Source organism: Athalia rosae, chromosome 7 (assembly GCF_917208135.1).
Source record: "Athalia rosae chromosome 7, iyAthRosa1.1, whole genome shotgun sequence".
Taxonomy (NCBI): Eukaryota; Metazoa; Arthropoda; class Insecta; order Hymenoptera; family Athaliidae; genus Athalia; species Athalia rosae.
This window is the reverse complement of record NC_064032.1, coordinates 13,474,727-13,497,729: the sequence shown is the minus strand read 5'-3', so window position 1 is coordinate 13,497,729 and position 23,003 is coordinate 13,474,727. Positions and strand designations below refer to the sequence as shown.

Sequence of the window (23,003 nt, the reverse complement as noted above, 5' to 3'; positions counted from 1 at the left end):
AGGGATAAAAAACAAACTAAATTATTTGTACCGTTTTTCCTTTTTATCTGCTTATGCGACGGTTCACACATCGATATATCGACTGACACAGCGCGCGCGCAGCAAACTTTAATCCGCTCGATTATTGTCGCTGAAAAATAAGGCTCGTCTGCATCTCACACTCTTCTCGAAGAAAAAGAACAACTGCGATATGCGAGCGGTTTGCAGATGAGCCTTGAAGCGTCTGAGAGGCAGACAAACTGCTTGCAGGTATTTGACACTATTGACAGTCCTTCCAAAATGGCCGTTATTGTAATAATGTGACACGATTCGGTTCGTCATTTATAATGCCATATACGGCTCTTACACTATTGACTTGCTGACTTTTCGTGCTCAGGGTGACGTAAATGACGCAAAATTATGGTACAGTGATTTGGATCGAATTAAACGTTGATCAACAGCATATTCTTGACTAAGAGGATGCCAAGCTTACGGAAAAGGGTTGCTGGTTTCATGCGTCAGCTGTCTGTCAGTAACCTTGCTGCTGCTGTTGAGAATATTGGACATGGAGAATCTTCACCACGCAGTCCTAGGAGTGCTCCGCAGGACCTTGAAGGCGGATGTTTCATCACTCGTTACTTGAATGGGTGAGGACTGTTTCTTTTATAATGGTTGGGGAATAGGTTCAAATTATAGTAGCACCTGCTGATGGAAAATATCAGGGAATCTCAAGCCCTTTGACTTAACGCTGTAACTTAGCGTCAATAGGAGATTAGTACAAGTCGAAAAGTCAGTCTACTAAGCAGTGCCACGCACCATGTTTTTATATCATGAGTCATCTCTCATATGGCAAATTATCCATTCAGCCAATAATCCCAACTAATTCAAATTTCTGCCGTATCATACCACCCAAGTTGTCCCAACATAGTTTCCACTTGAAATCGGTGATCTATGAAGAATATCTTTGTCCACTATCTCGTCAATAGATATATTCATTCACATATCTAGATTAGAGATTAAGACGGAAGGTCCAGCAATATTACACGGACGCAACCCTGAGGAACTGCCATCATATCCGTTGTGTTCATTAGACGATACCGAGGAAGTATTTGCAGCTCTAACAGGTCCAGATCTTGGTCTTACCACGGTGAATGTGAAACAAAGACATCTGAGTATCAGCGATCCCGACGTTGACTACATAGATATATTGGAACAATCAGAACATGAAAGAGCCGGTATGTAAACAATAACTATATTTTTCCCCGTGTCGCCAAGAGTACACTCATGCTAAAAAATAACTTTATATTTTCACGTTCCATTTATCATGTCTCGTTGTCGTGTTGTATCAGTGATGTAATGTTGTGTGGTCAAATTTATCAAGTTTTTCTCTGAATTAAGATATTCCTTTAAAATGATGTGTAATTAAAAGGAAGTAAGGCTCATTTGCATTCGAAAGTAAGCGATGCGTGTGTTAAGTACAGTGAACACATCATTGGACTGTATATTCTCCGTGGCTCACGATCGATGGCTCATGATTCGACCGAGCGGTTCGCCGCCGTGCCCTATCGACAACAGTTCCATCAAAATTCGAGCAGCTGGAAAATTATATAATCCAGACTCAAAATATTCTCACGAAAACTTGTTGGATAGTTTCGAAACCAACTGCAACCAACAACAGACTATTCCATCAGCTGCTGTTATTGGGGAATCCAACGCCAGAGCACAAATGAAATTTATGGATGAATTGGTGACCGAAGTTACCGTAATGGAAACTCTCAATGCCAAAGAGGAAGACACGATCAACTATGATGCCAAAATCAAAGAGAAATTGGATAATTTTCAATTTAGTTTAACGCCAAAAGAACATTTTACATTCGAAACAAGGAACTTGATCCCAGAAGGACCATTCCCTATTACCGAAGCTGAAAATGTCGGCTTTGATGATAGTATTAATGATAATAGGGTGCGGTTTAACATGGAGAATACAGGCAACGATATGTCGGGTGGTCTTGAAGCAGGGGAGTATAGAAACGACATCATACCACCGCCATCAGAATTTGCATCTGAGATGAATCCGCTTAGAAAATCTAAGAGTGCTCCAGCTCCGTTCGAAAAGGTCAAGAAAGGTGCTTATCTTTCTATTTTGGGCTTGAGCTGCAAATATTAGCTGTATGCCAATGGATTATTGTCGTCGTTAGAATTGTGGGATCATTTATTCAGTTTTTCCATTATTATCGATGCTATTGTAACTGTTATCCCTGGCGTAAGAATTATTATGTTCATTATTATTATAAAATAGTATTTTTTCACCGTAATGGATGTTATAGTAGTTATCAGAATCGTATTTGTTATAGGACCAATTGTTATGCAGCATTGTCGCATGTGTCTTCCGCTTCGATATCTGTTCAGAATAACTCAAAACAATGTCACTATTGCATACTCATAGTTAGTCTTACACTTTTCTGCATTCATAACTCACTTGGAAGCAATATACGAAACCATCCACATCGTGAAAATACGTTAGAAGTGTATGGAGCATGTGATTGTCAGCCGCTATATTTACCAGATTTTATTAAACCCTTTCGCATAACATATAATATTAATAGTAATTATCAGCTTCAATTATTATCAAACTGCCTTTAGCATGAACTAAGTCTGCAGAACACTCTTTTATTAGAAAAATTACAGAATAATGTGGATGGTTGAATCATTGTTTTACCGAGTTTAAAATTTTCCCTTAGGCTCCACATCTGATGGTGAAATAGCTTGTGTCTCCGATTGGTTCAGACCTCATGAGTTAGCTTATGGAGTCGCTACCACGTTGTATGAAAAAAATCCAACTAATAATGTGAATAACGGAGAACCGATAGCTGATTGCTTTGGTATATCCGCCAGACCAGGAGCAGCTATCTTGGCTCTGGCCGATGGCGTGAACTGGGGTAGAGTTTTTGCAAACTATGTTAATCCCATTAGTTTGTGTCGTAGTTAGCTTTATAAAGATTTCATTTACATTTATGCTTTTTTCAGGTCCTAAGGCGAGCATTGCTGCTCGGGCAGCTGTTCATGGAAGCATAGAATATTTGAACAAGGCCCTCTTTTCACCAGCAACAGATAGCGGAGTAACCACAACTCGAGATGTGTTCGTTGCATTGCTCCGTTCCTTTCATTCCGCGCATTCCTTGATTCTGCAAGAACAAGGAATGCTTACAACTCTCACCGTTTGTGCTGTCCTGCCTTTAGCTCCCGCTAACTCAGCTTTGGGCTCCAGTAGAAGAAAATATGTCGCTTGTACATGTAATGTTGGCGATAGTTTGGCATATGTCTATTCCAGGTGAACACAAAGGTTGTGATGAGAAAATTTCAGTCGATCTTACAACTGTCATAATATTCAATACGAATCACTTGTTATTTTATAGACAAACAGGCGTGCGTGAGATCACGCAAGGTTCCCATGATATTCACTGTATGCGGGACATGCGAGATGCTCTGGGAGCCTTAGGTCCGGTGGATGGCTGCAATCCGGAGCTGAATAACCTTACCTTGTCAATGACAGAAGTGGAGCGAGGAGATATAGTATTTTTGACAAGTGACGGGATATCCGATAATTTTGACCCAGTTGTGGGAAAGTTTGCTGTATTACCGACAAATGACACACCAAATTCTGATAAAAATGTCAAGCATGACAGCCACGGTAGAACAAGAACACGACGTAAGTCAACGGAAAATTTAAGGAGATCTGATTCCATTAGTGGTAATAACGTTGGATTACCCATAGTCGAAGCTTACCAGAGGCATGAATTAACGCTTCTGAGAATGGAAGATTTGTTAAAGCGAGGGGTATCCGGAGAAGGACCTCCATGCAACAACGCCAGACGTCTATGTGAACTTCTCCTTGACTTTGCAGTAAGTCAAATCTCAATTTAGTTAACCGTGGGACTTGAGAAATAATATTTGAATATTAACTAATTACGTTTAAATTTAAGGTGAGAATCACAGCCGCAAAACGTCGAATTTTGGAAGATCCGGATCTGTATTATTCACAGCAGAAGGACGGTCGCATGGTGCAGCTTTCAAAGTTAGAGCAGAGAAATCGACGTAAAAAAATGTTGGATAAAATCTCAATGGTACCAGGAAAACTAGACCATGCCACCGTCGTGGCATACACAGTTGGCCAGTACACTGGATCTCAACCGGGACTTTAGTTATTCAGAAAATGATCTATATAGTGTACGAATAGGAGTTGTTTCTTTTATAAAAACATAATTATCTGTACACTGTGATGAACTAAGTAACGGCCATATACCATGTATAATTATTTGTATATAGTATTATGTACTAGAGGTAGCTAAAATTATTACTTAAGTTAAGAAAACTATACACAGGACGTTAGTCGACGTTACAATTCCGCTGTACAGTATTACTGTGTGAATTATCTTTACCTCGAAGAATTTTATACAAGCAAGACACGTCAAATATCGTACTTTATTATTCCTTCATTCATTTCTTGATCATTACTTACATTGGGTAAGCTATGTGTCTATTTTCTTATTATTTTTCAATTACGAAAGGATTGTTCTTCCATGAAAATAAAATAATAGCTATTCTTGCAGATTGGATCATGGTGGGTATAGGGGCGAATAAGATTGGTGTAGATTTTTTGATTACATTTTAAGTACCGATGCAGTTGTACAATATCGACCAATATCTGTTCGCAGTGTTTACCTAGGGTTGCATCGATGCTCTTGTAGTAGATTCTTCACAAAGAAGACACCTGTGCCTCGCGCGAGACTTTTTATTCACGGTCGTGGTATTGCTACGGTACATTATATCATAAGTCCTATAATGAAGACCATAACCTTATTATAAATTTTTCAGCATATAATTGGATTCTCGGTCTTCGTCATCTAATAAGCTTTTTATGTAAGTCGAATGATCCATTTTCTCATAATTTTTAATGTCTAGTAGCTCATGCGCCTTACAACCGCTGCTTTTCGTACTCGCGCTGTTGCCTTGGAAATTGTTCGATCATTTCAAAAAGTGTTTATGTGTAGTATAAGCATTGTATGAGTACGATGTTAGCTATGTATTTGACATGTGTCCAGCGTGTATAACCTCGCAACTAGCTGAACGTCAATACGTCACCACGTAACAAATATTCAAATGATCATTGAACTGTCAGTGGTGAACTATAGTTCTGCAAGGCGATCTAGGGTCAAGGGATTTCGTGTCATATACTTGTAGGTATGCCATCGATCCTTCATTTAAAAGTTTCTTGCGCTTTAAACTCAACAGTGCTGAAAAAATCTATTATCGACTGTACTGATAACTAAATATCTGATCTTCAGTCACTTTGATACTGACAGATAAGAGTTGAACTGAAATCCTCCTACAATTGTGATAATATCACTTTCAAACTTTTGGGGAACAAATAGACAATGGATAATTGTCATTTTTAAGTGCCAGAATTAGATGTATTTTAATTATTATTCGAATTCTTTTTCATCCAAAGAGAACAATTTTAACGTGAGTTATAAACACAACCGACAGTGCTGATATACAATGACAGTATTAGATCTGTAACTAAAATAATCTGTCATTGAGTTTATTATTTAACATACAATGAATGTTCCACCATTAAAACATATTTTACAATATTGGAGATGCCTGAGCTAAAGCTCAGGCAGTGGGAGCTTCTGTATACTTGGCTTTGTATAAATAGTTATTCTAGTTCTTGTAAACGAATCTATAAGCGTATCTAATCGTGATATGTAGCAGATATTGCTCCATATATCTGACAGATTTGTATCGCTAATGTTTTTTTACAAAGGTTTTCACAACCAGAACCCACGATTCGTGCTCTGTATACAATTCTTTAACGAGCTGTTATAAGCTCAATAGAATAATCTTCTACAAACGCCATTTGTCTATTGTGTCTGATTGTAGGCAATCTTTTCATCAAGCTCTTTTGACTCTTCAATGTTCACTTAAATTTGTTTGATTCATTTCATTGTGTCTGCGAGAATTGGCCGTTTTGTCAAGGCTTCGATGCTCAAGAATATTTCATGTTGTTTATAGTGAATCAAGCTCCTCTTATTGAATATCAAGCACGATGGTATACCAACTTCTTGTACGAAATAATTTCTGATGACCTGTGTAGTAAAATAATTTCAATCCATAATCATTTCAAATCAATTTGATATCACAAACTTCATACAAATCGATCTTATGGATACGATTTTGGCAAGGTGTAACAATTTGTGCAAGATCTAAATCCATGAAGCATCAAATTAAGCTTGACAACACGCCAGATCAGGTGCTATATCGTCAATGTTTCATACGCCACCTAAACTATGATACAAAAATTTTGGCAACATTCGAGCAATGACAACAAATGGATTGCAGAATATGATTCGTCATACAGTCACAGGAATAATATATCACAATGAGTGCAAGGCAACACGCATATGTTATAAGCATGTCAACATTTTTGAGTTTCATGTTTAAATTCTTACAGTTAAAATAAGAAAAAATTGTTTCTTTGCAGATATAAATTCAAGGAGATAGAACAAGTGCAATGGCTTTGACTCTGCTACTATTCGGCCAACCTAAGTTGCTTCGCTGACAATGGGGGTCTGAGATATCCACTGCTAAGTTGACATCAAATCGCTTGAAGACGCATTTGCTTGCGTGGTGAGATAAAGCGTTTACATTATTTTCCCAATCTTTTTTTGTGATAGTTACCTGAAATGTAATTTTTTTTCTCCAGGTTTTGGGTGAAAAGTGAGTGTTTAATGAGGTCATCAACTATATGCATGCCTGGCTCTATCCCCCCTGATTCAAATCTCCAAAATGGAAATCATGCACCGAAAAACGATTCGTCTTTGGATCAAATAGGAGAACTCAATAGGCTACGTAATGTTACTTTGGGAAAAACTGTCGGATTGTATAGATTGCGGGGAGATCTTGGATCTGGAAATTTTTCAAGAGTTAAGATGGCCATCCATCATCCGACAAACGGTTTGTTTTTCTAGTTGACTTATTTTTATGAAAAAAAATTCACAATTCCAGCACAAAAAAATTATTGTTCATCAGCAAAAAAGTGCCTCTGTGCGTGCCTGTACATAAATCTCAATTTTCAATTGCAGAACGAGTTGCCATTAAAATTTTGGATAAAACGAAGTTAGATGAAAAGACGCGTAGAATGCTGGCCCAAGAAATAGCTACTATGGAAGGTATTTGCCATCCGCATGTGATAAGGCTGTTCGAGGTCGTAGAAACATATGCTCAAATTTACCTAGTCACCGAATATGCGTCAGGTGGCGAACTGTTCGAAAAGATCTCAGTCCAAGGCAGATTTAAGGTAATCAATTTATTTTTGTCATGAATCTTGATTTGTGTGAGGAGAAATTTTACCAATGTCACGTTTGAATTTACTTAGTACGTTCTTATCTCATGTGCTAAAACTTTTAGGAAGAAGAAGCAAAGCCGTTATTTGTACAGATTTTATCTGCAGTGAAATATATGCATACCTTGGGCTTTATCCACAGGGATATTAAGGCGGAAAATGTCTTTTTCGCAGGACCGGGTAAGGTACATGCTGGGCATCTCTTTTTACAACTATGTGAATAGCAAGCTCAGTCTGAGTCGAGTAGTTTTTTCATTTCATCGACTTGATTTGTGTTTGAATTCAAGGTTTGATCAAATTAGGAGATTTTGGGTTCAGTACACATCTCACCCAAGGGCCTGATCAAGTTTTGAGGACATTTTGCGGTAGTCCCCCTTACGCAGCGCCAGAATTATTCAGAGATGAATCTTACTTAGGGCCCTATGTGGATATTTGGGCTCTCGGCGTACTGCTCTATCTGGTAGTTACTGGAACCATGCCTTTTCGATCTCGCACTGTTCCTGGTCTGAAAACTCTTATCCTCGAAGGAAAATTTGTTACGCCAGAGCACGTCAGCCTGTCCTGCCAATCGCTAATCTGTGAGCCTCTTCCTTAAATGACCTATTAAATTCCAAACCAAAGCGTATAACTATCTGAATATATAACAAAGATAAAATTATGTGCTAGATGGTACGTTGTGTCAAATACCTCTAGAAAGACTGACCATCGATCAAATGTTGGAGAGCGAGTGGCTCAAAGGTACGACCGTGCCGATGCAAGTGCCATTGCAAGATTGCCTGACATTACCGACAATTGCAACAGATTCAAACCAGGTACCAAGTGCATTCACATTGCAAAAATTTATCAAATCGACCAGAATTTTCTGTAGTTACGATGAACCATTTCTCAGATACCTGGAATTGAACGTGTGGCGCGGCTAATGTTGGAAAAAATGGGAATCGACGAGGCATCGTTGGCGTCACATGTGGACAAAGGATCACGATCGAGTGTAATTGGTACATACCGAGTACTCATGCACAAGCTAACCAAACCTCCACGAAGTACGGTTCAATCTGAAACAGGTTGTCGCCATAGCTGCAGTCCAACTGCTACGGCACCATCTTCAAATTCAAAGAAAGGACTTAAATCTAAGACGTGTTCTATACTATGATTATTGCTGTAGCTCTGGTATCAACTACGGATAATCTTCTTGAAACGTTGAAATGCCATGTGCGGACAGTCAAGGTATGCAACTTTATTTGCATCCCGCCCATTGCGTTTGTATTATGAAAGGACATGTATTTTGAATTGTAACATACTCACTCTCTAGTCGGAAAGAAGTAGAAAATTAGAGAAACGGACAATGTTGAGGTTCAAAAAATTTTATCTTTGCATCGCTTTTGGGGTACGTAAAGCTTGTCATGATTTTTATATCTTATACCAAAAAATTACGTGAGCGCGTAACGTGTACGCGACCACCTGGTCTCCATACATTCTCTCCGACCCCCTTCTTTTATGGATTGTCCTCGTACTGTTCTTATTATTAATCATTGTATACATGAATTAACAGTTGCAATTAGGCATCGGAGAACAGAAAAAATTACTGATGACTTTTCAGCGTTTCGTTTCAAAAATTAGGTACTACATAAAGATAAAATTGTGACAAGCAGCGTCGGTAGCTTGATAAGCTCTACTGTATTTCATATCATTGGATATCAGTAAAATGGGCAATTGGATAAAATATGCTCACGAAATTATAGAAAAAGTTCACTTGTATGTAAGTGTTTTCATTGTAAACAGTGTACAAAAAAAAAATGACGGTTAATATACTAAGTATGTTGTGCCAGCTTGTGCTGACAATGGATGTCGTATGAAAAATTTGACTTTTACCATGGTTTATGTCAAATAATAAATAAAAATAATAAGAATGGTTAATTAACTTTGTAAGTCAGGTGGAACAGTTGAAGGTGATTGCAGTTGTAAATGCATGAGCCGGCGGACTGGTCCGCCAAGAATATTTCCAACAGGGCCTGCCCCGCCTGATTCTCCTTCAGCACTTTCTCGTAAGTTTGCCTCTATCTCAGAGCCCACGGCACCAGAGTCTCCATTCACATTGCATCTCAAACTGTTGAGATGCAAATCCAATTCCAATTGAGAATCAAGTATCCGCATATACTTGTCAAGCTCACCGCCTTTGTCTTCCTCGCTGCCACCCAAGGAACCTTCTGAGCTGCTATCGAAGTCATTTTCATCTGGAACAACTAGATCCAAAATTCCACGTAGAGCAGAGTCAAACGCATCCGCACTGAAGTCAATCCTAGAATCATCAACGTCTGTATTCATCTTGGATTCATTATTATCTCCATGCGACTTTGACTGGTGCCTAAAAACGTACAGGGGTGAACGCCGATTACAGAAATAACTAAATGGTCCAGTTATATGATTCCAAAAATGTGTCATCTGGTTTACAGCTCGGCATAACTTACCCCAGAAACTGGACCCCATCCACGTCGCTAGACTTTGAAAGAAACTCTTTTACTTTTTCTTCAAGTGTTGGCTGGTGTTGTTTGTGTACTTGATCGTTTAGTGGCCATTGTTGGTTCAGCATTGACTGCAACTGCTCTGGATCTATGTTGAGCCAGTCGTCGCCATCTGCAGGGCTCAATCGTCCGCTGTCTTGATCAATAACCGCCATGGTATTGAATGATTATGCCATTCCAGCTTTTCTTACTAGTAAAATTCTATTCGACATCGAGGCTTTGGAGAGTACTCGGATTAAAATACGGTTCAATACTCACTCAATGATTCGATGTCACAATGTTGTGCGTTACGCCATGCTGATTGTACTCGATGAATCTCATGCTGATCATCTACCAGAGAGGACCCTATCGAATTAGCGTGGAAATACTCCTTGGCTGTTTGGAGTAATTGGTTATATTCCTGGCTTCCAGACAAAAGATTCCTGAAGTATCCATGCGAATTCAATCGTTTTAAATATGCAGCCCAACCATTTCCAAATTCATTGTCGCTTAAAGTTGCAGTGTCAGCTCCTTTGGCCTCCTTATGTTTACGATTGGATCGGGCTATGAGCATTTCTAAACCACAGGATATCTTTATCCCTAATAAATGGGGGCCATGCCGAGGATCGTCAGGCAATGGCAAATTCCAACCAGTTCTTGGATCACCAGCATATCGACAATGACACGCCATAGCGTACAAGCATTTCGTCATTTTGATATTAACCATGGCCCTTTGTTCGGGAGGAAAGTATCGCATGGCTTGACAAACCTATTGGGATAAGCGAAGAGGTTAAACCAGTTCGCAAGGGCGGCATGAAGAGAAAACAATCGTTGTTTAACTTTACCTTTCTCTCAAGGGGATCCGAATGACAGACAGACCTCACCGCAGCCGCAATCAACCCCGGCTCTTGATTTAATATAGCAATAGCCCTTTCTGGTAAGAAGACCCTGGCCTTGTGCATTTTCTTACTTATTTCATCTGGGTAAATTGAAATTTTTTTGGAAATAGCAGCCTGTACCGGATCGTCCATCCTAGAAATTTCTGGCTTGTCTTGAATCTGCTGCAGCATCTGTAAATAAGTTTTGTCCTTCCCTTGAACAACGTGTACTTCTCCATTGAATATGAACACACGATCCTGACAGGTCTGAGGACTGGCCCAATTTGGCAAAACATCAGCAGCTTCGATCAGCAAAAACTCCCCATCAGAATCTACCAATTTGACGATCAATCCTTTGAAAGCTTTTGTCAACTCCATGACCAGAAAAACCAGAAACCACTCATCCCCGACATCTTCATCATAGCGGAGACCCACATAGATATGTGGTGGTAAATCTTGACCTACAGATTAAAAAATTTCAAAAACTATACTCAGGTGGAATCGAACAGTGATTGATCGCCTACAGACATTAATCAAAGAAAATTAAACTGCATTATCATGATGAAACGTAGATCGTAGTTTTTTTCTTACCTTCCAATTCGATTGAACTTTCGAGTTGTTTTTGCAGAAACATGATATGTTTCGTTCTAGGGTAAAAAACGAGAGAATCTCTGTGCCACATGTAGTGTTTTGTATATTCTTCAATGACATTGTTAAATCTCACAACTTCAGAGGTTAATAGTTCCTCGGACACGTCTTCTTTTGATTGATAACAAAAACGCGGAAAGAAAAAACATTCAACGAAATCATCACTTATACGCTGTGTTGACGGCAGCATGATTCACAACTTTTATTATATAGTTTAATAAATATGCTGTAATCCTCGATTATTTTAAAACATGAAGCAATTTATTATATCCGGATTCATCTTCACTGCTCTAGCACACCAAAAAGGATCCACTGACCTAAGACACCAACCGAACTTTTCAGTGTTCAATTTTCCCAATTTCCGTTGTCATTGGTTCGGTTTGGTTTTTAAGCAACAATAATTAGCAATTTCCGTTACAGCTGGCCAATGACATTTGCTTTGTGTGCACGTTCAGCACTGATACGTTGAGGGTCTCTAGCCTCTACCCCCTGCCAACGCCGCCATTTTGTAAAAAATGAAACAAAAGATTATTTATAAAAATCTGACATTTCCGACATACTCTAACCTCCATAATTCTACTCTTGTATTGGTATGCTAGTATACTATAATAGAAATCAGTAGGTATGCTGGGACTGTCAACGGATTCAAGAGTTTCATTTGCACTCCGACCAACTCGGACTCCCCAATGCCTGCCGCCGAGTTCAGTAGCAGTGCATCTGCAGTAATTGAAAGAGTTGCCGAAATTGATGGACAACCGACAAAAACATTACCATTTAATTTAGAAGCGGAATATGATTTGAAGAAATGCGTTGATTGGATCATCGTGAATTCTTTGGAAAAGGTTAAGTTTGCTTTGTTTCAAAATAAAAGCCCATGCATTATCATGTGCGATAACTTTTGATTGACGATGAAGTGAGTTTGTACGAATATGTATTCTCTGCGCAAATCGTGAATCGTTCAGAATACATTCTTTGCAGGAAAATACCTGTGCATTCAAGAGAAAAAAAATCATGAATTGATAAACTCACTTATTTGCTTCAACTTACAGATATGCCTACAATTTCCCGACCATCTTTTGCCAGACTCTGTGGAAATAGCATTACGTTTAGAGAAGCTTGTAGATAAAAAGATTTTTATTCTTGGGGATTCTTCATATGGTAGCTGTTGTGTGGATGAGGTAACAGCGCAGCACGTTAATGCAGATGGTATCATACATTTTGGCCATGCTTGTCTCAGTGGAACTTCTAGACTCCCGGTTCTTCACATCTTACCAAAAAGCCACCTTGATACACAGTTATTCTGCAACAAGTTTCATAAATATTTTCAAAACAAAGATGAAAACATTTTGTTTTTCTATGATGTCAGCTACGCCCATGTAATAGGTATATATATATCTACTGACTTTTTGAAAAGATTGCTTGTCATAGTGAAAATGGCTAATATCGTTGTTTGTCACAGGATCGATTTACGACAGTTTAAGAACTGAATATAAAAATTTAACTCTTTCAAAGTTGAATTGTACCTCCAACGTAGAATATACAGACTGTGGCGAAGAGGCTAGTTCCGTACTTGGTAGAAGTTACAACCTAAAACCTGGCGACAGCATAGAGGATTACAGGGCTATTTTCCTAGGACCAGATGGGAAGACATCAAATAATTTGGCTATGGGAATACAAGCAAAATCCTGGAGTCATTTCGATAACAAAAATATTGTAGAGTTGACAGCTGGTAATTCATTGTGGTTAAAAAGACGAAGATATCTGGTTGAAAAATTGAAGGATGCACATGTCGTAGGCATAGTGGCCGCAACGTTAGGCATAAAAAATTATCTAGAATCCATTGCAGCAGTCAAAAGGGCGTTGAAATTGAAAAACATAAAGAGCTACATCGTTTGCGTGGGTAAACCAAGTCCAGCAAAACTAGCAAATTTTCCCGAGGTTAATATATTGCTCATCAATATTATCTATTCCAATCGGTCTCCTGCATTTTCAACTCGATTTGATCAAGTAGATTTTTAGTCAGCATTCTTGATCATTTATGCTCTATTACAGATGGATGCCTTTGTAGTGATAGCTTGCCCAGAGAACCTCGTGTATGATTCAAGAGACTTTTATAAACCAATGTTGACACCCTTTGAAGTTGAACTAGCCTTCAATTCGTCGCGGGATTATTCCACGCAGTATTGCATAGATTTTCAACAAATCCTCGCGACAGGGCTCAGTTATGTCCCATTCAAGAGTTCTGCTGAATCTGACGTCTCCCTAATTTCTGGAGGAATCCGGAATTTGACCAATGACATACACTCGGTAAATGGTATGGGCGAATTGGTATCGAAATCGGCTGGTACCGTTGCTGTAGGAAAAGATGGAGCAAATTACTTACTTAACAGGAGTTGGCAAGGATTAGAACAAAGATTAGGAAAAGACCCAGTACAGACTGTATCAAAGGGTCGTGACGGTCTACCGGTTGGCTATGACAGCGAACTAATCAGAAAAGAAGATTAATCAACCATCATAGGTCTTTTTTTTATATATACATTTACTATATGAGTATGCCTTTGCAAAAGATAAAGTACTTGTAATCTATGTCAACTACGCTACTATTTTCACTACCTCAAAAGTGACGATCCATGGTATCAGAGTATCTTGCTGTTGCCATTCGTTTGTATTTTGTCACAATTCAAACGCTGGTATGATTGGCTGAAGAATTAGAGGTGAGGTGGGAAATGTTGCTGGGTATGGAACTCATCTGAATAAGGATCACTAGGTAAGTTGTTATAGATGCGATCACCTGTAATTATCGAACAATACAGAAACAGTCTAAAATGTTCAATGATTATGACACGAACAATAAATTCACTCACTCCCTGGATCAACGTGTGATCTAGAGGGATGAATCCACAAGCATTGAAACGTATGGAGAACTGTACCACTTGCAGTGAGAAGTTCTTCATCTGTAGTAAAGAGGTCAAGGTGATTCTAAATTGTTTGCGTCGCCTCAAACTCAAATATACTTTCATTTTAAAAAGTATTCACTAATTGAAGCAAAAGAATGTGATTCCACGTATGTGATTTCGACATATCTTTAGCAAAAATTCAATCTGATCTGAATATACAAACCTCTTGCCTAAGCTGGTAATCATGGTTTACTTTTAAAAAACCATAAATGATTGCTCCAGTTCTTTCAGCCTGAAACATCCAGATATTTATGTTCTTTGAGTACGCCGAGTCGAAAACTACCAGCTTTCAATTACCTCATTGTTAACACTCCAGCAGATGTGTGTAATCATCCAAATTCTGAGGGAGTAAATTTTTATCCAAAGACATACGACAACCAGAAAAGTAGTTAGATTGGGAATTGAAGATCGTGGAAATGCTAGGGCTGCGTAAATCGTATACAATAATCCCGTTACTATGACAAACGATGTTCCTGCTGCCAGAAGATTTTGCACCCCAAAACAATTGTTGATTTCTTGGGACAGCTTGCAGAGTTCCAAATGAACTTTTCTGGTTGAATAACAATACAGACCTTGTATTTTCAATCCGCAGGACTAGCGAGCTTGAGGTTCTAGACTTAATGATATCAGCTCATTGGAGATTATCTACCTGCATTTTACCAAAGCTCCCCAGTACCGGTAAGTCACATTAGTAAAACTTGCAACACAAACTACTGACCTAATTTCTTTCAGGAAGTAGCGTTTATCATTCATCAAATTTTCTACATCCCATATTGGAGATTCCAATGCTGCAACATTGCTAGATATGTCGATCTGCTCATTCCCTCTGGGATAAAAACAAGTTGTTGACTCTGTTAGTCGCAACAAACCAACATTCAAATCTCGCAATTTTTCTCCAACATATCTAAGCAACGAAACACGAAAATCAATCAAACAGCATGACCGTTATATTTGGTAGTTATGAGATAATGGTTTTAAATAGGTAACATACCCTAGCAGAGTCCAAAAGTTCAAGTTCAATATGATGATAACAGATATCGGTTGGAACATGGTTTTTATAATGATGGAATTACTCACTGAAATTCCATCCTCAAGGAGCATATTGCCGTTCACAAGGCCTACACAAAATGTAATAAGCTTGATCCCTGCAATTTGGAAACACAAACGGACAAAGCGTCGCCGATGTTCTTTCTGAACTTCAACTCCAAAGATCATCTTAAATTTCTCATCCAATATTAGTATCAGGTGGGAATATTCTGTCAGTGCCTGTACACATATCAATTGTAATAACTTGTATTAATCTGACACAACATCGAAATACCTGAAGGAAACATCAGATATTATACAATTCTTTACAATTTTTTCATAATTACTTTATTTTGGAGGCCGACCAAGACTGGAGCGATCATAGTATGAAAAGAATTTGTCAAAATCACTACAATGAACGAATTTACAGCTATGTTCAATGAGGACACAAACATCCCATCACGCGCAGCCTCTATCAAGTCCCGACTGCCAATGTAAGTCGACACCACATTTCCAAAGTTCACCGAAATTGTAAAGAAAATTGCTAACGAATGTAACAAACAACCTCGATTTCGTCGCGGAAGAGTGACCATTCCCATCAAAAAGTTGATGTAAAACAATGGATTTATGGATTCAAGAAAAGTTTTTGGTTGGTAACAGAGCATGGTTTATAATGACCAATAATAAGCGTTGTTGGATCTGTGAAAGGCTCCTGACTGTTGTCATACATTTGTTTATCATCAGATATTAACTCCTGTAGATACTAGAAATATTTATGTTTTCATTAGGGAATGAGCAAAGTGTTCCTAATCTATTGATTATCACTTTCGGTTCCTCCAATTACTCAATAATTCATCCAATGCAAACCAAGGCTCTCAAACATAGGATGCATCAGATGGTACGTCACATTTCATAAAATATTTCATCCCTTTACCCTGGAGGAGAAATAATTAGTGCCAAGTATTTGTTCACTTAATTGATATATTTTAGCTGCATTTCTGCTATTCAGCTAGTTCAAACATGATGTGACCCTTTGACAAATTGGGGTCGATTGGGGCTTTTATTTCACATTCCAGAATTTCTAATATATTGGATGCTCTCAGCTAATTGATCCATTTGTACTAATATTGTGATAATAACTTGTAATCATTCATATTAATAATTGTTCATATTATTTTGTATTTGTAATGCAGTCAAAATCGTTACTTCCCAAGCAGCTGAGCAGATTCAAGAAGATCTGAATCTGTCAGCATTTTGTTCACTTGTTCACTTGAAAAGTTTGAACCCCATCACTCACGGTATGGGGCGGGCTATGGTACGGGCAACGAATTCAGGGTACGGGGTACGTATGTACATACCAATGATCTCTAATTTAGCCACTGAATTGTACCCTAACAATTTAGCACGCCCCAATGACCAATCGCTCCATCTTGCAATCGAGCATGTGTCAGATTTGCGTTAATGCACAAGTGGTCGTCGGTCGATGATGTGTATGTGCGAATCGAAGTGCAGAGTTATTTATTCTGTTCCAGACGATTAGCTCATAGCCTAGCGGTTGTCATCACATTATGTGAGTCATATAGTTATTTAAATATTTCTTCATTCCATAGGGAACTTACGTTGATTTCTGCATGTTACATTTCGTCCGTTCGTCAGAAGACAACCATCAAATTTAATCAACAATTGCAGGTTATGAGAAATTATCAAGTTCACCATAAATCAATGATCTTTGATCTCCGCTCTATTTTCACTGATTATTGTTAGGGTGCTTAATTCCAATTGTGGTTTTATTCACGTAATTTATTTTTGAAATATGTTGAGCTGCTCTGAATTAGGTTTTGTTATTGACCAAATCCATTGATAATTATCCTTACTGCCAGAAATACAATGATCCAATGAAAAGATTACTTTTCAGGTCGTACGAAATGGGGCAACTGCAAGGGTTGATATCGAGTGGAAGAGTTGAATTCGACGAAAACAGTGAAAATGGTTTGGTGATAAACGACAAATATATTCCAGAGGAAGTGTTGAATCAGATATTACTGTACACGGACTCCAAGACCTTATTGAATTGTCAGCTGGTTTGTAAGCGTTGGCATTCGTCGCTTCAAACTTATGTATGGAAAAAAAAAGCCGAGGCAGTGATAGGGAGGCTATTACAGTTTGACACACAGATGCCATGGTTTTTTTACTACGTTATATGTTCAAAAAAATCTATGGAAAAAAATTTAATCAAGAATCATTCTGGAAAAGATGGATTGAAGAAACATTGGAGGATACGGAGCGAGGGAGGAGATCTATGGAAAATTGAATGTCCTCCACTGGGTGCCCCGGTTATGCCACTTTCAGATCCAGTCTTTGAAGGTAAACAATATTGCTTTGTAACCTCGTATGGTAGCTGCAGCAAAGAACAAACTGTCGACCTAATTGCTGAAGGGATGCTACCACAAATACTGGATAATATTCAACCGCCGATCACAGTAAATATTTTCACTATTCGTTGGTTATTTTTCAACCCTTGAATTCCTGTCATTATCGATTCATTTATCATATACTGTTATAAATATAGATAAGCGAGTGGTACTGCTGCCGATGGGATTGTCCGGCAATATATGAATGTTCAGCAAAATTAATCGACAAAGATGCAAAAGTCTTAGATACCTTTGCATTCCGTGATTCTCTTGAGGAAGAAAAACAAAATATTTGGCTTCATGTAAGGAACAGATACTTGTGGTACCCAGATATTTAGAAATTTGTTTTTCTTTAATTTTGTGGTACTGATATGATTTTATCAAACCTCTAAGGTGGAACACGAGTTTACCAATTATGGACCTGGTCTGAGGAAGGTGGTTTTTTATCACGGAGGTATGGACAGAAGCTTTTGGGCTGGCCATTATGGTAGTAAAATGGCTGGTGCCTGCGTCAAAGTAAATTTACCAAAATCTTATAAACCAACTAAAAAACCGTCCGTTCCGTTGCTGGGTCAATCTTCTACACATGTCCTTAATGCCGAATCTGCAGAATCTCTTGAAAATGATCATTAGCGTTCCATTTTGTTTTTCTCTAGGCACAGTCCTGAAGCAGCGGGAATCTGCTGATTGTTAATAAATTGTACAAAACAAATTATATATAATGATGTTAAATAGTGCGCGTGTAAATGTGTTTTAACGACGAGTGTCAATTTATCTGGGGAACAACAATCAATTTGGGAGTCCCAGGTTGAGAAAGTGATAAGGAGTGCAAACTTAGTGGTAGGAAAGGTTGGCTTGTAGTATCGCCCTAGCGAGCTTTAATTGTCAAGTATAACATCATAGTAATAAAGTTTTTTATTGATTTTTCGAAAAGTTACTACCGAGTTTGATGTCACTTACATACCTCTCACAATATTTATATTATTTCTTGAGTAAACCCAAAGTAGAGTAGGTAATTACTGTTGCAGTAAAATAACACTAAACTTGAAAAACCCAAATGATGAGTCATCAACCTTACACAGGAGTTCAAGGCATCTCATGACATGCAGGTGTTACCTCATTTGATATTAATTGCGGGTGAACTGAATATATGATATCCCGTAGGACCAAGTCGTGGTTCAATAAGTGAAGTTCTGAACAATCCAAGAAGCTTTCCAAACTTTCTGATATCGAGGGAATTTGAAGTGGTAGTGACTCAAAAGTCATATTCGTTTTCTCAGTTTCACGAATGTTCTGAATTTGGCAACAAGATGATCCAGCTTCCTTTGTCAAAGTACTTGAAGATGTAGCGGATGACCCCAGCTCAGGAGTCAATACAGACAAAAGTGATGAATTCAAGGGCATTTTTGGTGGAAAATGGGACTCTACTGGTTTTGGCCCCACTCCGGCAAACTTTCTTTGTGACAAACTGGTGGGTGTTGACTTGGAAGATCCAGCCAGCAGGGAAAGTACAGGAGCTATTACATGCAATTTGTTCAAAACAGGTGCAGTATTCTGATTTGGTTCCTTTAGCATTTTTACAACCTCGAGTCTTGGAGTGCTCTTCATGAATGCTGATTGGGGGTGGGCTCTTTTTAATGGGTTCAAGTTAAAATCTGGAATCTGAACTGTGTAGGTGTGAATGTTAGCCAGTTGTTTTTCCCCAATGCTCTTACGTTCCACTGGTAGTCTAGTTTTCAGAACTTGCTTTCTTGGTCTTGGTGTATCTTTTGGCACAAATGTTGGCATCTGTTTATGTCTTGTTTTAGAAAATGTTTTCTGTTCTGTCTTCTTATCATTTCTATTTTCTAATTGAGCCTTCTGCTCTGCTTGCCGAACAATTTCCTCGATCTATGCAAAAGTTAAATGAGCCTGATATAGTAGTAATAAACTAGCACCGTGAACTCACTCGTTGGTCTAAAGCATCTGTAGATTCTATAGCCTTCATCTGATTTTTTGGTGAAATAGATTGGCTACGTAGCTTGGCCGCTATCTCTCTTGTCTTTTCGAGAAACTTTATTTTCTGCTCCACTTCTTCCTCAAAGGCCTCAAGCTCAGTACTTGAGACCTTTTCAATGGCAAAAATGGCCTGATTTTGTTTTGACTGGGCCATAACTTTGGAGAAATCCTTGTGCAACCTAAAAAGATTTCAATACATGTTCATCAGTCGTATCTAATGTCAAGCTAAGTCATTGTGACTCAACATTGAAAAATAGAGTCGTGAGCATTAACGTACACGTCTTTGTCTTGTGTCCTGACCCTGGAGGCTACCTCTTGGGCGACGATGGTCTTGATCAACTTATTATTTATAAGGCAACGGTGTGTGCAGAGATTATTTCTCCGCCAGTACCTGGTTTCTTCCCTGGGGTTGTAAGTGTTGCGAATTCTACGATCCTCCTGATCTGGAGGTCCCCATTGTGGCGTAGCTTGAAACAACATGCCTGTGACATTCTTGCCATAAAAATAAAAGTGTTATTCTAGATATTACATGTAATTCAATGTTTAAAGTAGAATCATGGCACCTACTCTTGCCTTGATGGACATGACGATTAAGTGTAGTAGACGAAAAACTGCCATGGTGAGAACGAGCGCGTAAGCAATGCTTGATGTAATTTCGGCGACATTTTTGAGAGAAAATTTTATGGCAATTATCTCCTTTCCAATTAAAATCTACATTATTAAAGCCATGTTTTACTAACCATGAGATAAACAATTAAAATGTCCTGAGCACTGTCTTACCAGAATGCCAAAAGGACAACTCTTCCAACATATTTTCCAAAATGTAGCAGGCTGACTTACATTCAAAAAGTTTATGTCATCGGAGAATCGCTGTGTGCCATAAACGTACCTTTTTGCATCATCAGAGAGAACAGTCATATGAATTTAGTCTCATCTTTAGTAAGCAACTGAATACTGATGAAAGTATAATGGCAAAAGTTCTTACCCTATGCTGAATGTAAGGACAAAGACCAGGACGATTGTTAACCAGTGCCCAAATTGTAGCGTGATATCATCATTGTAACTGCTTGAACCCGTCTAAACGGAAGTGCTATTACAATTTACTGAATTATGAAATCCACAGTATACCGACCAAGAGATTGTCGCTGACACCGATCAGGAATCCAAGAATACAGAGGATGACTCTGATGTAGCTACGATACCGTATCATCACTGGAAAATCGTCATATATGCTTTCTTCGAGAACTGCTATACCAACTACCTGTAAATATGTCAACTATACTTATGTTTTTGGTTCGATTTGTTAGAGTACTCAAAAGAAAAATGATAGTGACTGCGAGCTTCTAAAACCACACCGTGTACGATATTGACAAAAGCAAGATCAGCAAAAAGTAAACCAAGCTCCAGGCTTGCCGGACTGCAAGCATTCCAAATGCAAATGGATAGAAGTTGAAGAGCTTGTCATACCCTGCAAGAGAGGTATCATAAAATTGGTGCTCTCATTTGAGAGATCTGTCTAGGAATTCAGAGTACCATAGAAAAATAATTGGTAATAACATGCCTTTAGTATACTAGAAATTTTAGAATGTCTATACATTCTTGCCTGGAAAGTACAGAGCCTGATCAACGTTAATGATTTTCAAGTAAAATATGAAAATCCCCAATATGCCTGTTGAAAATATCTGACAAAATATAGTGATGACATAAGTTAGTGCACAGCAACATATTGTCAGATTAACAGCTGTTGGCCCAGGTGTGATGTGCCTGCCAATCAGCTGATATCCACCCCGAACTATCGCATGATCCCTTAGGAAATCCTTGAAGGATATTGTCCATGTCTGCGGGATGGGTGCTATGATTATGAATGGGATTTTCATAGCAATTGTTAAAATTACCTCAAGACGCAACAGCGCAGTGTGCCTCAAACTGAAAAATGGTGCAACAGAGAGGCCAAGTCTAACGTAATTCAACAATGGTGCCAAAAGACATAAAAACAGAACTAACGCAATCAATAGCAACCTCTTCACCATCTGGAGAATAATCAAAATCAGAACTTGAATCAAGAATTTGGTAATTTCAATCAGTTACGTACAATACGTGTGTCGCTAAGATTTCGTTTCATTGCAATGTAGATTGTGAGCCAGGCACATAGTAAAAGAATCGCATTTCCAGAGAACGAATTTCTGGCTCTGTAACCAATTAATAACAAAAAATTGGTAATAGTACACTTGGACTATTATTACCTTTTAGAACATGAATAACGAGTGCATCGAGTGTTTTGAGAATGCTAAAAGATTACCAACTTGTAATATATTGCACTTGATAAGAGCTCTGGTTTAATATTTGGATAACAATCCTTCTGCTTGTCCTCTAAGTAACATTTCATAAAGACTGCTCTGTCGATGCATGTCTCTGTACTTGCTCCCTCGGGACACATCATCCAGGGTAGTTCCGGACCAAACGATCTATTAAAATAATTCTGGCATTTGACCAGATATATCCAACCAACAAAACTAATATGTATGACCTTGTCTTTACCTAAAAAGAAACATGTAGCTGTCAGCTAAACGACTAACGGCAGCTATACAGAAACAGTACATGGTCAACAGCATGCCATAGCCAATAGTAGAGCAGGTTAAAGGCGACATGTGTTTCAAATAGAGGCAAGAGCGTTGAACGTACTGCCCGACGAAAAGTTCCATGTACACCAAACCTATGCCCCACGTTCCATACATGATTATACTTTGCAAGAAGCTTGGATCTGTCAAGACAAAATTAAAACACCAATAATAATTAGACAACAAAATGCATTCAGTGAGCTCAACTCGTAAAAGGAGAAGAAAGAATAAGTCAACGTTGTCACCACCTACTGAGATCGTTCTTGAAGATGTAATGCATGTTGCAAAGATATATCAAATCAAGTTGGAAACAGGACATGATTAGGAGGAGGTCAGAAAAGTTCCAGTGGAGAGCTTGTGATTTATGGTGATCCTCTATCTTGTTAACGTCTGCTGATTTTATAGTCTTTCGAAATATTTGCTCTTCCATTGTTGTGAGCTGTTCGAACCACCTCCGCGCATACATTATACTTGCAGACATAGTGGATCCTCTACTACATCAACTTTGGAAACAGAATTGTTATCCTGCACAAAAAAGTTTTGCTAAATAACATGACTCAGTGACATTTGGGTACCTGTTGAAAA

The 23,003-nt window shown here is 38.5% G+C and overlaps 8 protein-coding genes and 2 long non-coding RNA genes across 21 annotated transcripts; 5 read left to right on the top strand and 5 right to left on the bottom strand.

Annotated features, from left to right (window-relative positions):
* The first annotated feature begins 91 nt into the window (after nt 1-91).
* On the top strand, nt 92-4,452 carry LOC105688187 (PP2C-like domain-containing protein CG9801). Of its 8 annotated transcripts, none has more exons than XM_048658593.1 (8): nt 92-249; nt 377-626; nt 988-1,214; nt 1,461-2,105; nt 2,721-2,918; nt 3,007-3,310; nt 3,396-3,882; nt 3,963-4,452. In XM_048658593.1, the coding sequence occupies exons 2-8, from the start codon at nt 460-462 to the stop codon at nt 4,179-4,181; spliced, it is 2,247 nt and encodes a 748-aa protein (XP_048514550.1). In that variant the 5' UTR covers nt 92-249; nt 377-459; the 3' UTR covers nt 4,182-4,452. The 8 variants fall into 8 exon arrangements, with proteins under 8 accessions (XP_048514550.1, XP_025602811.2, XP_012259721.2 ...); XM_012404298.3 differs by lacking the exon at nt 92-249 and having other exon boundaries at nt 259-626; nt 3,396-3,688; nt 3,755-3,882; XM_012404296.3 differs by lacking the exon at nt 92-249 and having other exon boundaries at nt 260-626.
* On the bottom strand, nt 4,295-6,852 carry LOC125501799. The gene is made up of 2 exons (XR_007279461.1): nt 6,721-6,852; nt 4,295-6,128 (listed from the first exon to the last, which is right to left on the bottom strand). It is a non-coding gene; the product is annotated as an uncharacterized LOC125501799 (long non-coding RNA).
* LOC105688060 (serine/threonine-protein kinase NIM1) lies at nt 6,771-9,298 on the top strand. 2 transcript variants are annotated; one of them, XM_020853581.2, is made up of 6 exons: nt 6,771-6,996; nt 7,125-7,339; nt 7,450-7,564; nt 7,687-7,962; nt 8,051-8,196; nt 8,274-9,298. In XM_020853581.2, exons 1-6 carry the CDS (start codon nt 6,771-6,773, stop codon nt 8,532-8,534), a joined length of 1,239 nt encoding a protein of 412 aa, XP_020709240.2. In that variant the 3' UTR covers nt 8,535-9,298. The 2 variants fall into 2 exon arrangements, with proteins under 2 accessions (XP_020709240.2, XP_020709239.2); XM_020853580.2 differs by having other exon boundaries at nt 7,672-7,962.
* Nucleotides 9,040-11,828, bottom strand: LOC105688055 (protein ecdysoneless). Its single transcript, XM_012404083.3, has 5 exons — nt 11,352-11,828; nt 10,728-11,221; nt 10,162-10,651; nt 9,850-10,039; nt 9,040-9,746 (listed from the first exon to the last, which is right to left on the bottom strand). The coding sequence occupies exons 1-5, from the start codon at nt 11,596-11,598 to the stop codon at nt 9,299-9,301; spliced, it is 1,869 nt and encodes a 622-aa protein (XP_012259506.2). The 5' UTR covers nt 11,599-11,828; the 3' UTR covers nt 9,040-9,298.
* A 117-nt stretch (nt 11,829-11,945) lies between these two features.
* Nucleotides 11,946-13,994, top strand: LOC105688057 (2-(3-amino-3-carboxypropyl)histidine synthase subunit 2). The gene is made up of 4 exons (XM_012404084.3): nt 11,946-12,250; nt 12,458-12,791; nt 12,868-13,346; nt 13,461-13,994. Exons 1-4 carry the CDS (start codon nt 12,095-12,097, stop codon nt 13,911-13,913), a joined length of 1,422 nt encoding a protein of 473 aa, XP_012259507.2. The 5' UTR covers nt 11,946-12,094; the 3' UTR covers nt 13,914-13,994.
* LOC105688058 lies at nt 13,910-16,070 on the bottom strand. 3 transcript variants are annotated; one of them, XM_020853579.2, is made up of 7 exons: nt 15,739-16,070; nt 15,357-15,631; nt 15,015-15,269; nt 14,663-14,915; nt 14,529-14,597; nt 14,273-14,362; nt 13,910-14,199 (listed from the first exon to the last, which is right to left on the bottom strand). In XM_020853579.2, exons 1-7 carry the CDS (start codon nt 16,054-16,056, stop codon nt 14,089-14,091), a joined length of 1,371 nt encoding a protein of 456 aa, XP_020709238.2. In that variant the 5' UTR covers nt 16,057-16,070; the 3' UTR covers nt 13,910-14,088. The 3 variants fall into 3 exon arrangements, with proteins under 3 accessions (XP_020709238.2, XP_020709237.2, XP_012259509.2); XM_020853578.2 differs by having other exon boundaries at nt 13,910-14,362; XM_012404086.3 differs by having other exon boundaries at nt 13,910-14,362; nt 15,084-15,269.
* On the top strand, nt 14,773-15,949 carry LOC125501797. Its single transcript, XR_007279459.1, has 3 exons — nt 14,773-15,043; nt 15,098-15,610; nt 15,822-15,949. It is a non-coding gene; the product is annotated as an uncharacterized LOC125501797 (long non-coding RNA).
* Nucleotides 16,071-16,154: 84 nt separating the features above from the next.
* Nucleotides 16,155-18,739, top strand: LOC105688061 (F-box only protein 6-like). Of its 2 annotated transcripts, none has more exons than XM_012404093.3 (4): nt 16,155-16,961; nt 17,307-17,871; nt 17,961-18,104; nt 18,196-18,739. In XM_012404093.3, coding segments are annotated over exons 1-4 (951 nt in total). In that variant the 5' UTR covers nt 16,155-16,959; the 3' UTR covers nt 18,436-18,739. The 2 variants fall into 2 exon arrangements, with proteins under 2 accessions (XP_012259516.2, XP_012259517.2); XM_012404094.3 differs by having other exon boundaries at nt 16,155-17,080.
* On the bottom strand, nt 18,723-21,362 carry LOC110117124. Its single transcript, XM_048658604.1, has 8 exons — nt 21,156-21,362; nt 20,933-21,061; nt 20,786-20,877; nt 20,581-20,689; nt 20,368-20,511; nt 20,078-20,292; nt 19,751-19,979; nt 18,723-19,692 (listed from the first exon to the last, which is right to left on the bottom strand). The coding sequence occupies exons 1-8, from the start codon at nt 21,225-21,227 to the stop codon at nt 18,889-18,891; spliced, it is 1,794 nt and encodes a 597-aa protein (XP_048514561.1). The 5' UTR covers nt 21,228-21,362; the 3' UTR covers nt 18,723-18,888.
* Nucleotides 21,363-21,689: 327 nt separating this feature from the next.
* LOC125501792 (sodium- and chloride-dependent GABA transporter 2-like) lies at nt 21,690-22,961 on the bottom strand. Its single transcript, XM_048658618.1, has 4 exons — nt 22,671-22,961; nt 22,339-22,561; nt 22,104-22,265; nt 21,690-21,989 (listed from the first exon to the last, which is right to left on the bottom strand). Exons 1-4 carry the CDS (start codon nt 22,897-22,899, stop codon nt 21,881-21,883), a joined length of 723 nt encoding a protein of 240 aa, XP_048514575.1. The 5' UTR covers nt 22,900-22,961; the 3' UTR covers nt 21,690-21,880.
* Between the last annotated feature and the right edge of the window lie 42 nt (nt 22,962-23,003).

Excerpts from the sequence above, each read along its gene's own strand:
- LOC105688057 (XM_012404084.3), top strand. The coding sequence starts at position 12,095 with ATGCCTGCCGCCGAGTTCAGTAGCAGTGCATCTGCAGTAATTGAAAGA. Across the intron at positions 12,251-12,457 it reads TCGTGAATTCTTTGGAAAAG|ATATGCCTACAATTTCCCGA; the intron begins GTTAAGTTTGCT and ends TTCAACTTACAG. Across the intron at positions 12,792-12,867 it reads CAGCTACGCCCATGTAATAG|GATCGATTTACGACAGTTTA; the intron begins GTATATATATAT and ends TGTTTGTCACAG.
- LOC105688060 (XM_020853580.2), top strand. The coding sequence starts at position 6,771 with ATGAGGTCATCAACTATATGCATGCCTGGCTCTATCCCCCCTGATTCA. Across the intron at positions 7,340-7,449 it reads CAGTCCAAGGCAGATTTAAG|GAAGAAGAAGCAAAGCCGTT; the intron begins GTAATCAATTTA and ends TAAAACTTTTAG. Across the intron at positions 8,197-8,273 it reads TTGCAACAGATTCAAACCAG|ATACCTGGAATTGAACGTGT; the intron begins GTACCAAGTGCA and ends ACCATTTCTCAG.
- LOC105688058 (XM_020853578.2), bottom strand. The coding sequence starts at position 16,056 with ATGCTCTGTTACCAACCAAAAACTTTTCTTGAATCCATAAATCCATTG. Across the intron at positions 14,598-14,662 it reads GCTGGAGTGTTAACAATGAG|GCTGAAAGAACTGGAGCAAT; the intron begins GTAATTGAAAGC and ends TGGATGTTTCAG. Across the intron at positions 14,363-14,528 it reads ATTACCAGCTTAGGCAAGAG|ATGAAGAACTTCTCACTGCA; the intron begins GTTTGTATATTC and ends TCTTTACTACAG.
- LOC110117124 (XM_048658604.1), bottom strand. The coding sequence starts at position 21,227 with ATGCTTGCAGTCCGGCAAGCCTGGAGCTTGGTTTACTTTTTGCTGATC. Across the intron at positions 20,690-20,785 it reads GTCCTTACATTCAGCATAGG|GTACGTTTATGGCACACAGC; the intron begins GTAAGAACTTTT and ends TGATGCAAAAAG. Across the intron at positions 20,512-20,580 it reads GTTGTCCTTTTGGCATTCTG|ATTTTAATTGGAAAGGAGAT; the intron begins GTAAGACAGTGC and ends TTAATAATGTAG.
- LOC125501792 (XM_048658618.1), bottom strand. The coding sequence starts at position 22,899 with ATGTCTGCAAGTATAATGTATGCGCGGAGGTGGTTCGAACAGCTCACA. Across the intron at positions 22,562-22,670 it reads CATCTTCAAGAACGATCTCA|ATCCAAGCTTCTTGCAAAGT; the intron begins GTAGGTGGTGAC and ends TTGTCTTGACAG. Across the intron at positions 22,266-22,338 it reads AGCTACATGTTTCTTTTTAG|ATCGTTTGGTCCGGAACTAC; the intron begins GTAAAGACAAGG and ends TTATTTTAATAG.
- LOC105688055 (XM_012404083.3), bottom strand. The coding sequence starts at position 11,598 with ATGCTGCCGTCAACACAGCGTATAAGTGATGATTTCGTTGAATGTTTT. Across the intron at positions 11,222-11,351 it reads AAGTTCAATCGAATTGGAAG|GTCAAGATTTACCACCACAT; the intron begins GTAAGAAAAAAA and ends TTTAATCTGTAG. Across the intron at positions 10,652-10,727 it reads CGGATCCCCTTGAGAGAAAG|GTTTGTCAAGCCATGCGATA; the intron begins GTAAAGTTAAAC and ends TTATCCCAATAG.
- LOC105688187 (XM_048658593.1), top strand. The coding sequence starts at position 460 with ATGCCAAGCTTACGGAAAAGGGTTGCTGGTTTCATGCGTCAGCTGTCT. Across the intron at positions 2,106-2,720 it reads GTTCGAAAAGGTCAAGAAAG|GCTCCACATCTGATGGTGAA; the intron begins GTGCTTATCTTT and ends ATTTTCCCTTAG. Across the intron at positions 3,883-3,962 it reads AACTTCTCCTTGACTTTGCA|GTGAGAATCACAGCCGCAAA; the intron begins GTAAGTCAAATC and ends TTTAAATTTAAG.
- LOC105688061 (XM_012404093.3), top strand. Across the intron at positions 17,872-17,960 it reads ATATTCAACCGCCGATCACA|ATAAGCGAGTGGTACTGCTG; the intron begins GTAAATATTTTC and ends TTATAAATATAG. Across the intron at positions 18,105-18,195 it reads AACAAAATATTTGGCTTCAT|GTGGAACACGAGTTTACCAA; the intron begins GTAAGGAACAGA and ends CAAACCTCTAAG.